Source organism: Tursiops truncatus, chromosome 2 (assembly GCF_011762595.2).
Source record: "Tursiops truncatus isolate mTurTru1 chromosome 2, mTurTru1.mat.Y, whole genome shotgun sequence".
NCBI classification, from domain to species: domain Eukaryota; kingdom Metazoa; phylum Chordata; class Mammalia; order Artiodactyla; family Delphinidae; genus Tursiops; species Tursiops truncatus.
In genome coordinates this window covers 138,908,265-138,921,052 of record NC_047035.1, presented here as the reverse complement: position 1 = coordinate 138,921,052, position 12,788 = coordinate 138,908,265, and the positions used below count along the sequence as shown (strand labels likewise).

General features: G+C 41.6%; 2 protein-coding genes across 6 annotated transcripts in view; one reads left to right on the top strand and one right to left on the bottom strand.

The window, feature by feature from the left end:
* Positions 1-2,677, bottom strand: part of WDR93 (WD repeat domain 93) — a 50,329-nt gene extending 47,652 nt beyond the window's left edge. Inside the window, exon 1 of one of the 3 annotated variants that reach the window (XM_073801400.1) lies at positions 2,612-2,677. The gene's annotated coding sequence lies outside the window, so the exon portion shown is untranslated. Of the gene's footprint in view, positions 1-2,040; positions 2,182-2,611 lie in introns of those variants that run through there. The other 2 variants (XM_004312927.4, XM_073801399.1) reach the window with 2 other exon arrangements.
* PEX11A (peroxisomal biogenesis factor 11 alpha) lies at positions 2,175-11,091 on the top strand. 3 transcript variants are annotated; one of them, XM_033852132.2, is made up of 3 exons: positions 2,175-2,314; positions 4,776-4,891; positions 7,475-11,091. In XM_033852132.2, exons 1-3 carry the CDS (start codon positions 2,259-2,261, stop codon positions 8,044-8,046), a joined length of 744 nt encoding a protein of 247 aa, XP_033708023.1. In that variant the 5' UTR covers positions 2,175-2,258; the 3' UTR covers positions 8,047-11,091. The 3 variants fall into 3 exon arrangements, with proteins under 3 accessions (XP_033708023.1, XP_073657507.1, XP_073657506.1); XM_073801405.1 differs by lacking the exon at positions 2,175-2,314 and adding an exon at positions 2,738-2,821; XM_073801406.1 differs by lacking the exon at positions 4,776-4,891 and having other exon boundaries at positions 2,182-2,314.
* Positions 11,092-12,788: the final 1,697 nt, after the last annotated feature.

Sequence of the window (12,788 nt, the reverse complement as noted above, 5' to 3'; positions counted from 1 at the left end):
AGCAATTTCTTAGAAAGTTAAGTTTACACCTACCACAGTCATTCTACTCCTAGGTGTGATATAAGGGAACTGAAATCATATGTCCATACATAGACTTGTAAATGAACATTCATTACAGCTCTACTTGTAGGAGCTCCAAACTGGAAACAACCCAAATGTTTATCATAGGTGAATAGATAAACTCCTATATATTCACATCCCATATTCAGCGGGAACACGAAATAGTAGAGTCACTTTGGAAGACAGCTTGGCAGTTTCTTACAAAGCTGAATATACACTTAACATGATTCAGCAATCCCATTCCTACATATTTATGCAAGAAAAATTAAAACATGTTTCATATGAAAATCTGTGCTTAAATATTTATAGCAGCTTTATAATTGTCTCAAACTGGAAACAACACAAATGTATTTCAGTGGATAAAGAGATAACAAAGTATGGTACATCCATCCAATGGAATACCACTCAGCAATAAAAATGTACAAACTACTGACATACACAACATAGATGAAACTCAAATGCATTAATGCTAAGTGAAAGAAATCAGAAAATGCTACATACTAAATGATTCAATTTATGATACAGTGGAAAAGGCAGAATTGTAGGTATAGAAAACAAACTATATAAATCTGTGTTTAGGAGCACCCTGTGCTCATCTCTATCATCTAACGCATCACTGTGTTGTACTTTCCCATTTTTCTGTGTCCCTCATTAATCTATTGCCCTAGGCCTAGAGCTTAGCACTGTGGTTGGTACAGTGCTAGCACTGAAATTCTTATTGCTTGCAGTATTGCCCTGCTCTGGGACATGAATTAAGAGAATACTTCTGGTTCTCTTCCAGGCACTCCCCTCTGCAAAGGATGAGTAATTCGTGGGGTAAAGAGGCTATCCCCACCCAAAGCCTAAACTGCCCCTCTTCTGGAGTCTAGACCATGTTCAGGGTACCTGTACTCCTGGAATTTACTGCCCAAACGATGCCAGGTTCTGCATGAGCCTCTTTCCCAGCTTTCTCTGGAGGGCAGAGAAATGGGTGCTAATATGGGCACCCCTAGACCTGAAAGGTGGACAAGGCATGGCGCTTTGCAGGATAATGGGCAGAACTTGCATGTGGCTTGGAGTATCCACACTATGTATGCAAGGCCCCTCTCAGTGATGTAAGTGGGAGCCAGAAGTGGGGTGGAAAGGGCTGGGAAAGGACTGGAGATCAGCTCTCCCCGCAGTACCATATTCTAGCCATGTTTCCAGGTATTCCAAGGAGTCCAAGAATCCTGAATGTTAAACTGGACTTCTTGATCATTATGACGGTACATTTGTCCAGGAAGGAGAAAAGAACGTAGCTTATTCAACAATTTGTTACCTTGATTTAAACATTTAAACATGGTTTGTGGGTCTCTATTTGTACTGTTACCCAGGGCCTGCAAATGTTAGGTGCAGGCCTGACCACGGGAATAAAGATTACAAAAATAGATGACCTTACTTTGTGACTATAGGTTGTACATTTTATAAAATTACTGCTATGGAATGAGTGGGGCTTCATGTCTTCAGCCCTCACAGAAGGAACGTTCAGTGGTGCAATTGCATTTTAATCTCTTTTTGCCCCAACTTTGTTCGCGTTAACCCTTTTAGAATTTCCTCAAGTAGCAATCTTCTTTCAGTGTTAATAATCCTAACAGAAAATTCTCTCACTTTACCCAGCTCTCCTGCTAAAATACACTCCATGAATTGGCTTATTTCTGCTCTAACCATTTCCTTCCCCAGATCTGGAGCTGGTGCTGCTAATGGAAACGGAGGCACAGAGCTGGTAAACGATTAGGCTTCTCAGTTCCCAAGCAAAAGTTCAGAGGAATCTCCATTCGGGATTCCGCTGGGGGTCCCTGGGTACCCGAGATCCGAGGGGAGGCGCGGGGCGTCCCGGGGAAGCCGACGCTGAGGAGACGGGCTCCCTCAGATCGCCCTCTAGGAGATCCTAGAGATAGAGGAGAGTCCTGGGACAAGTGAGGAGCCGCTGCACCCGAGGGCAAAAGCCGAAGTTTCGCTCACCTGGGCCGGCAGCTTGACGTTGCCTTAGTAACCACAACTTCCGGCCCCAAACCGGAAGCCCGAGAAGTTGCTCTTCGGAAAGTGCACCCGCCCCCACGGGGGTGGGGAGACTTGGGTCCTCTGGGTGGCAGAGACTGACAGTTCCGTGGGGACTCGTCAGCAGCCCTTGAGGACTCGCAAAAGAACCCGGTGCCACTCTTGTCCTTGGGCTGGGTGCCATGGACGCCTTCATCCGCTTCACCAACCAGACCCAGGGCCGGGACCGACTCTTCAGGTGAGTCCGGTGCCCGCGGCCTCTAGCCCTTCCCCGTCCCTCAACCCGGTACAAGGTTCCCTGTTCTCCGGCATCCGGAGAAGGAAGTAGCAGCCCAGTGGACGAAAGCAGGAAGGACGCTGCCGGCTCCCGGAGGGAGTGTGGTCCGGAGCCCCTCCTCACCCTAAATTCAGTGGGGCTGGGCCGAACGCACCGCGTCCGGTCCCGAGCCTCGTGCCCCAAAGTCCCGCAGCCGCTTCGGGGGCGCTGGCAGTTAAACCAGCAGTTAAACCAGCCGACGAACCCTCCTCTCCTAACCTGAGAAAGACTGGGTTTTCTCCGCCCAACATTCTTCCGAGGAATTATTTAAGAGAAACTCTGGGTTGACATTTATGACCAGTGAAGCCAACACTTGTATTTATCTTCCGTTCTTGTCCCGTATATCTCATTGAGATAGCGCATGTGAAATAGTTTTGTGAACTGTAAAATAGTGTGGAGAGCCTCAGAAAGAACTACTGCACCTCTAAGGTACACGAAAATATTAAAGAGATTGCGGCTTTAATACTAATTCATGATGTTTCTTTTAGGAATTTGGTTGAGTCTTGCTCAATAATAAGAAATTAGTCACAGTTACAGTTTTATTTAACAGCTTTTCCTTCTTCTGGGTGTACAAGTGCTAATACACACAGATCAGTAGTAGCCCCAATAATTATGAGACTTTTGGAAGCGGACTTAATGCCAGACGTTGTTCTCAGTGTGTTACAACTATTAACCCATTTAACCCTCAACACAACCCTATTAGGTTAAATTCTCTGAATCATCCCCATTTATGTGAAACGGGGAAACTGAAGTAGAAGGTTAATAGGGACTAAGTGACTGAACCGAGCGATTTAGAACTACACAGTTGAGCCTCCCTGGTGGCGCAGTGGTTGAGAGTCCAACTGGCGATGCAGGGGACACGGGTTCGTGCCCCAGTCCGGGAAGATTCCACATGCTGTGGAGCGGCTGGGCCCGTGAGCCATGGCTGCTGAGCCTGTGCGTCTGGAGTCTGTGCTCCGCAGCGGGAGAGGCCACAACAGTGAGAGGCCCGCGTACTGCAAAAGCAAACAAACAAAAAACAGTTGACTCGGGGCCCACTTCTTTAACTACCAAGCCATACTATCTTTCTAATTAATTTGATAGATTTTCAAAATGGTTGCATTATGTACAAACGTCATTAAAATAGAAGCCTACAAATCCAATGTACTTAGAATGTACCCTGCAAATTTTATCAGTGAGGTTGGTTAATAAATAATTGTTTAGGGGAATTCCCTGGCGTTCCAGTAGTTAGGACTCTGCACTTCCACTGCAGAGGGCACGGGTTCGATCCCTGGTCAGGGAACTAGGATCCCACATGCTGTGGCAAAAAAATAATAAAAAATAAATAATTGTTTAAGATATACTTATTTAGCAAGATGTGAGATCTTTAGTATTCATTTCCTAATCCCCTTGGTGATCTATAGCTTCTTTGAACACACTGGCATTCAGAAAATAATGCCTTGTGTTTGGACGCATTCCTATTATTAGACCAGATCTGAAAAAGGGGGATTCATTGACCTGACCAGCTTGAGCCCTCTATCCAGGAAGCATGCTTAAAAGAGAAGGAGAGATTGTTTCTTTTTACTTCATTCACAATAACAAGTTCACCATTTTGGAAAATGTGCTATATTTTTATTGAGAATAATATTTATAGCATAAAGGGATTCAAATGCGGTTACAGGACAGCAGGAGACAGGCATCTACCTACTTTATTTACTAGACTGCCAAATGCATTTAGATGTTTATGTGATATAAAAATTTTTGTTATGTTTCTGTTGGTAAGGCATTGCTATTTGTACTCACGACAATAATCACTTTATTGAATATTTAGTATTATTAAACAGGAGTCTGTATTTTATATAAAATACTAATTAGTTTCGAAAGACAAATCTGTACTTATTTATGTATTGGTGTGTATTTGGTCCTTTTATAAAAAGTTAAGCAATATGCAAATGGTGGACTTTTCATTTGGCTCTGGTTTGAGTGTGTGACCTGTCACATAAGTAGTTGGTAAAAAATATCCTTTTAGAAATCTGAAAATCTTTTAGAAATTTACACTGGAAGAAATAAAGAATATGGATCTTTGCAGACTTAACATTTTTGTGCAGTTTTACTGCTTTGACTATATCCATTTCTCTGTGCCAGCAAGAGGCCTTCTGAGGAGCTGTTCACTGTATTATTGCAGAGTTTTCTTTCATTACCCTTGTGTTGCATTTCCATGACATGTTCTACCCTTTAGCCCTGTGGAGTGACTCTTGCAGAATTTTGCTCTTGTAAGAGCTGCTACATGAGAAATTGTCTTGGAAACTTTGCTTTTAGCAGGACATGTTTCTCCTTCCCCTACTTCATGAGTCAAATTTTATTTGGTTTGTAAATCGTTCTCCTCATTTTGTTTCCATTTCAGAGCCACTCAGTACACATGCATGTTGCTTAGATATTTGTTAGAGCCTAAAGCTGACAAAGAGGAGGTTGTTATGAAGCTCAAGAAACTGGAGTCCAGTGTGAGCACTGGCCGTAAATGTAAGTACCCTGTCCCTTGAGGGACAGTGGCTCCTGGTTTAGAATCCTCAGACCTTGTAATTCACAAAATATTTCCTAGGTCATGATTTTCTAGTCAATCAACTTTATTGATGAAGTTCACCAGTAAGGCTGCCCTCATGGAACGACAGGCCAAAAGGATTGAATGTTTTGCTGCACACCATTCACAAACACCCTCCTATGTTCACATTTGGTGCTACATTATATCTTTCTGCTTAATCATAACCAGTGGGACATGCAATGTGTTAGTTCACCTTTAGTTCTTAGAATCACAAAACGTTCTGGCAATCTTTGACATGAGCTTCTGGCTCCTGGGAACCCTCGAAGAATAGAATAGCTATATCCTTGACCCCCTGCCTTTTTCCCTTCTCTTGAGGGATTGCTAGAGGAAATGGATGGATACATTTTCTTAAGTCATTTGTGGGATTGTTTCATGTTAATGCCAAAAAGTGGTCAGTGCTTTGTACTCATTTAATTCACTTGAGTACCTGCTTCATATAGATATAGTCCTGAGCTTTATGGGAGAACTAAGATCACATGGTATAATGATCTAAGATTTAGTACCAAATATGTTGGTTGGGGTAGAGAAAAAGAAAGATGTTTGGAGGAGATGGAACTTGAGGTGTGGCAAGAGAGAGAAGGATTAGGAGAACATTCTTGAAGGGTGGTTTCCTCTAGTGGAGGCTCAGGACTGTTCTGGGCAAACCATTGTATTGAGGATCAATGAGAAAACTAGTTTGATGGAAACAAGACTTAGATTGTCAAGCAGAGGGATGGGAAGGAGCTTTTCTGGATGGCTTGGAAAGCCAAGATTAGAAGTTCTCAGGCTCTTTGGAATGTTGGAGCTCAAAGGTCCTTTAAAGATCACTAGTCTCTGAAGTCTAGAAAAGACTTACCCAAGGTCACTAAGTTAGTGCAACAGCCAGAACTGGAACCCAGGATTATTCATTACATATTTTGTGTTATTTTTGATAAAATAATACAAAACATTTTTCTGAGATCATAAGTTTCCTGAGGGTAGCTACTTCTGAGCGTTTGCTGAGTCTAAGATATAGTCACTTAGGGAAAATAGTTCTTTTGTATCCTCCATAATGTTTAGGACTATAACTTACTCTGAGAAGGTGCTCAGTAAATATTTATTGATTGATGCATCCCTGATTAATTGAGTTACATGCTCAGATAAAGGACATGCCCTTGCAATGGTTGATTTAATTGAATTAGGAGTCACATATGACAGTATTATTAGTTGTGTTATCCACTAAATCCTACCATCTCTACTTTGTCTTTTTGACAGTAGGGAGCCAAAGGGGCTTTGGACCAGAGAAATGGCAGTATGATAATGGTATTTTTTTTTAAGCAATCTTTTAACTGGAAAGTAAGTACAGTGTAAGGTATCAGACTCTCCAAAAGAATGTTGCATCTGGAGTTCATGTAATTTGCAGTACCTTCCTTCTAAAGAAGTGTAGCTGGTGATATTCATATGTAACAATCCACACTTATGATTGACCTTTGCCTAAAGTGTGTAGTAAGTCATTGTTAATGTAGTCATTGAAATGGAGGCAATAAGTTTAAAGAGTCACTGTCTTTTTTACATTCCAGGATCATTTTAGGTGTCCTTAACATACTGTACAGTCCTCCTTTCCTGAGCAAAGACTGAGCCTCAGAGGGCGGTCAGTTGTTAAAAAAAAACAGTGCTGCTGCTGGTGGGAATGTGAATTGGTACAGCCACTATGGAGAACAGTATGGAGGTTCCTTAAAAAACTACAAATAGAATTACCATATGACCCAGCAATCCCACTACTGGGCATATACCCTGAGAAAACCATAATTCAAAAAGTCATGTACCAAAATGTTCATTGCAGCTCTACTTACAATAGCCCGGAGATGGAAACAACCTAAGTGTCCATCATCGGATGAATGGATAAAGAAGATGTGGCACATATATACAATGGAATATTACTCAGCCATAAAAAGAAACGAAATTGAGCTATTTGTAATGAGGTGGATAGACCTAGAGTCTGTCATACAGAGTGAAGTAAGTCAGAAAGAGAAAGACAAATGCCGTATGCTAACACATATATATGGAATTTAAGAAAAAAAAATGTCATGAAGAACCTAAGAGTAAGACAGGAATAAAGACACAGACCTACTAGAGAATGGACTTGAGGATATGGGAAGGGGGAAGGGTAAGCTGGGACAAAGCGAGAGAGAGGCATGGACATATATACACTACCAGACATAAGGTAGATAGCTAGTGGGAAGCAGCCGCATAGCACAGGGAGATCAGCTCGGTGCTTTGTGACCGCCTGGAGGGGTGGGATAAGGAGGGTGGGAGGGAGGGAGACGCAAGAGGGAAGAGATATCGGAACATATGTATATGTATAACTGATTCACTTTGTTGTAAAGCAGAAACTAACACACCATTGTAAAGCAAGTATACTCCAATAAAGATGTAAAAAAAAGAAAGACAGTGCTGACCCCTCACCCTGATGCAGGGATTCTGCCTGTAAAATCCTATTACATACTGATTAAATAACTGTTAACTCTTGTGGGTTCTTCTTGCAGGGTTCAGACTAGGCAATGTGGTACATGCTGTACAGATGATTCAGCAGAGCAGTCATGCCACTGACCTAGTGCCCCGCATCTGCCTAATATTAGCCAGCCTGAACCGTGTGATTTATTTCATCTGTGACACCATCCTTTTTGTGAGGAGTGTAGGGCTCGCCTCTGGCATTAACAAAGAGAAATGGCGAATGTGGGCTGCACGCCATTACTACTATTCTCTTCTGCTGAGCCTGGTCAGGGATCTGTATGAAATCTCCCTGCAGATGGAACAGGTTGCACACGACAGATCAAAGAAGGAGAAATCACCATCCCAGGATCCTCTTGTGTATAGCGTGGCTGATGAGGAAACAGAATGGCTCCAGTCCTTTCTTCTTCTCTTATTCCAATCTCTGAAGAAGCATCCTCCCTTGCTCCTGGACACAGTGAAGAACTTCTGTGATATCCTGAACCCTTTGGACCAGCTGGGGATCTATAAGTCCAATCCTGGCATCATAGGCCTTGGAGGTCTCGTGTCCTCTATAGCAGGCATCATCACTGTGGCATATCCTCAGATGAAACTGAAGACCCGCTGAGGTGGTTTCAGACTGAAGACTAGTACCTGCTTTGAAGACAACCTGTTAGTGAAATGGACATTTGCATTAGGTACAGCCATGTCACACTGTGCTTACAGACTTAGTCACATGAGCACTGAGTGACCTGTGATGTGAACAGAGGTGGGGCCAAGAATGGTGGAGGGAAGAACATGAAGGTTTATGTGTTTTCTAGAGCGCTGGAGTGACTTCTGAATTTCTGAGTATTTTTCCTTCATCTAATGTTTATCGAGCATCTTTTATGTGCATGTTAGGAACTTAGTGGTTGCTGAATGGATAAAAATTAAGAGAAAAATTGAAAAGGATCCAAACTAACAAGTGGACACTAATATAACTAACTTTTGGGCCATGTGCCTCACTACTTTTGCCCAACTACAGTATGTCTGATACACACCCTCTCTCAGATTTAGTGGAGGCCCCTTATTCTCTGATCAGTTATCCCACTTCCTCCATAGCTGCCAGTGCCAGGATGGAGGAGAGCTGGGTTTATAGCCTCTTAACTTGGCTTTTACATCACTGCGCTCCTGTCTTTCCTCTGTCTAGTAGTAAAATCAGAAGTGCATCAGGCACCTTCATGGTATAAATTGTGTCTTTAAGTAGCGCAGTAAGGAAACAAAAAATCAGAAGCAGATAGAAAGGACTTGAGGTAGAAATAATGTGGAAAGTTACAGTTGGTGCCTGCAGGTTTCCCTGTGACAGATGAGGAGACTTGAGGTTAAAACTGAGGACATAACCTCATTTCTCTGACTCCCAATCCAGTGCTCTTTCCATATTTCACTGCCTTCCTGATTGAGTGGAAGTGCAAGACTCTCCAGAATCCTGTGCGAAAAGCCTTTTTTAGAACCTTTGTTGGTCAGTGGTTTATATTCTGTTCTACAAAAATTAAAACTATATCTAGAAACACCAGCAGGATGGTTTTATTTAAAACCATATAACATTTTGGGCACTTACGCGTTAATTTTCATCAAAATTTGTGCAGTTAAGAAATTTCACGAATACGATGAAATTCTACTATATTCGACAATAAATCAGAGTTCGTATTTGTAGGGTGGTTGGGGGAGGTGGAGAAGAGCAGTAAGGGGCAAGAGAAGAGGACAGTAGAACGATGAGTTGATGCCACTTGCTCGTGTTCCTACTTCTCATCTTGGATGTTGGGTTCTTATTTGTGATTACAGATCCTCTTAATTTGAGGCAAGTGAGGTAGAGAAATAGGGTACCATCAGGTAAGAGGTCAGTGTCAGTCCTGCCAGTAAAGCCATCTGACAGGACTGGATGGAAAGGAGAAAAGAAATGTGCACTAAGTAAATTTCCCATAAATGTGATTGAGATTCTTAAAAAGTAGACTCAGGTCCTTGGCTCTCTATTTTTAAAGTGACCAATCAAGATATGGGATTTGAGAAAGAACATTTCGGGAATTTTAAGAGAAAAGCTGCTAGATCAGGGCAAATAAAAAATTTAACTATTTTTACTTTGTCCAGATCTTCTACTGTAACAAATTATGTCTAATAAACTTATAGACAAAATTTATTCATGTATCTGTGAATGTGTTCTGGGAATGGAGAAGAGTTAAAAATAAGGTGATCCAAAGATAATCAGAGTCTACACAGTTGGTAGAGTGAGTTCTGGTAAAATAAGCTCTTGGCTGGAAGATCCAAGCTCAGGAAGAGGATGAAGGAAGATTTAAATGTAGAACGTCCAGGTTGAAAGAGACCTCTAAGACAATCTCATCCAGACTGCTAGCCAGGAGAGGGTCCTCTATATCATCCCTGTCAGTGGTGCTTTTGATTCTGCCTGGAGAATTTGGCCTTGAATCTGTGATGGCATTTTACAGTGGTGTCCATCTTGGTAGTTTTGTCCTCTGCAAGTTAGGGTGGGTGGTGGAGAGCTTGGGAAATGCCACCTCTTCTAGAATTTGTGAAAACCTTAATGGTGCCCTGCTACCTTCTTCCCTGTGCATCTTTGTCCTTTATAACTAACCATCCCCACCTCCAGGCCTCCACATTCATTCATGAGGGATTCTAAAAACCAAGGACATTTCTCTATTTTTCTTCCAGTTTTACTGAGATACAATTGACACAGTACTGTGTAAGTTCAAGTTGTACAGCAAATGATTTGACTTAACATACATCATGAAATGATTACCACAGTAAGTTTAGTGAACATCGATTATCTCATATAGATACAAAATTAAAGAAAGAGAAAAAAAATTTTTTTTTCCTTGCAATGAGAACGCTTAGGGTTTACTCTCTTAACAACTTTCATAAATAACATAAAGCAGTGTTAATTATATTTATCATATAAATTAATAAAATCATATAAATTAATTATATTTATACATTACATCCCTAGTACTTATTTGTCTTATAACTGGAAGTTTGTACTTTTTGACTGCCTTCATCTAATTTTCCCTCTCCCCACCCCCTACCTCGTAACCACAAATTTGATCTCTTTTTCTATGAGTTCGTTTTTGAAGTAAAGGTGACCTACAGCACAATGTTAGTTCCTGGTGCACGACATAGTAATTCAATATTTCTGTACATTTCAAAATGATCACCATGATAAATCTAGGTACCAGCTGTCAACAGACAAAGATATATTTATTATATTCCCCATGCTGTACATTTCATACCTGTGACACAATTATTTTGTAACTGTAAGAAGTTTGTACCTCTTAATCTCCCTCACCTATTTCTCTCCTCCCTGCACATCCCCACCCCAAATGGTAGGTATTCTTACTAAGTGTATTTTTTGTTTTGTTTTTTTTAAATTGAAGTATAGTTGATTTACAATACTGTGTTAGTTTCAGGTGTACAGCAAAGTGATTCAGTGATATATATGTATTTTTTTAGATTATTTTCCATTTTAGGTTATTACAAACCTAATATTTTTGTGGTTATTACAAAAGATATTGAATATAGTTCCCTGTGCTATACAGTAAATCTTTGTTTATCTATTTTATGTATAGTAATTTGTATCTGTTAATCCCATGCCCCTTCCCCTTTGATAATCATAAGTTTGTTTTCTGTGTTTGTGAGTCTGTTTCTGTTTTGTATATAGATTTGTTAGTATTATTTTTTAGACTCCACATGTAAGTGATATCATATTTGTCCAGAGACATTTCTAATAGATGTATGGGCCAGCACATTGACAACTGAACATTGTTGCCTGAGAATTTGTTTATTCAGCAACGAATGTTTGAGTGCCATTCTTAGATTTGTTTGGGATCCATTTGTGCACAAGATGACCAAGGTCCCTGTGCTCATGTGGTAGTTGGACAGGGTTGGGAGGGCCATGTAGGGATGGGGAAGAAAACAAGGTAACCATGTCCTTCAAGCTGCTGCTGGAAAGTGGACTCTTCCTGAGGGACTCCCTTAGACCCTTTCACTACTTCTCACCTCTCACCCACATTCTGGACGCCCAGCTGAAGCGGCCAAAGAACGACCTTTGTCAACAGAGCTTTCAGGCACAGAGCCCTGTATGTCCTCTGGCCCAAAGCCACGGCTTCAAAATCTTAACATTACCCTTTGGCCCAGGGTACTCTCTCGACACAGCCTCATAGATAATTTGTCCTGAACCTTGAAGTGAGGTGAGGGCTGAGGCCACTTTTTTTAGATACTTCTCTTCCTCTCCATTATTGTCTTATATTTTAAAAGCCCAGGCTGGATCAATAAGTATTAAATGTATCACATATTTATTACTCCTTTTGGAGACTGCTTGACTCTTTCCTCCCTCTCCTGCTTTATCAGTATCCTAGATACAGGATTGATACAAAGGATCTACCACAAATAGATCCTTTGGGGACTTCCCTGGTGGTACAGTGGTTAAGAATCTGCCTGCCTATGCAGGGGACACAGATTTGAGCCCTGGTCCAGGAAGATCCCACATGCCGTGGAGCAACTAAGCCCGTGCGCCACAACTCTGAGCCTGCACTCTAGAGCCCCCGAGCCACAACTACTGAGCCTGCGCGCCACAACTACTGAAGCCCGCCCACCTAGAGCCTGAGCTCCGCAACAAGAGAAGCCATCGCAATGAGAAGAACACGGACTGCAACAAAGAGGAGCCTCCGCTCAACACAACTAGAGAAAGCCCATGCGCAGCAGCAAAGACCCAATGCAGCCAAAAATAAAGACAAAAACAAAAAAAACCCAAATAGATCCTTTGTATCAGTCTCTCCATTCCCTGCCTCTTTCTCCTATTGCCCACAGTATACAACTTAGCAGAGAGTCAACACTAAATATGATTCTACAAAAAATAAGGAAAAAAAGTTTTGTCCTATTACCCATTTTAATTAAAAAGCCCTTATTAGACAATCTGAAAACGATGGCTGAAAACCACAGCCTCCATCATCTTTGAAGCCAAGAATTAGCACCTGGGCTCCTGCCTGATTCATCGCTAAGGAAGGGATGAGAGGTGATCGGTGGTTGTCTGGATGCTGTTGATCAGTAACAGAGCCTTGGTCAACATTGTCACTTTTCCAAACTTGACAAAATCCAGTTGGCTTTCCCACTGCATATTCTGGTGGCATCTTAGACCAGGTAGAGTTCAATAAACTTTCTTGAAATCCAGGATTTTGCAGAGATTGAAATTGTTCCCTCAAAGCCTAGATTGTCAAGGAGTAAACCACAGCTCTGGTTCTCTTCTTCACTGGGAGCAATTCATCTTCATAATCAAAGAGTAATACATTCAGGTAAACTGTGTTCCTGTGTGGATTTAAATCTTACTGT

Bases quoted from the DNA above. Each gene is read 5' to 3' on its own strand.
- PEX11A (XM_033852132.2), top strand. From the start codon at position 2,259: ATGGACGCCTTCATCCGCTTCACCAACCAGACCCAGGGCCGGGACCGA. The intron at 2,315-4,775 runs GTGAGTCCGGTG...TTTCCATTTCAG, and splicing joins GGCCGGGACCGACTCTTCAG to AGCCACTCAGTACACATGCA. The intron at 4,892-7,474 runs GTAAGTACCCTG...TTCTTCTTGCAG, and splicing joins TGTGAGCACTGGCCGTAAAT to GGTTCAGACTAGGCAATGTG.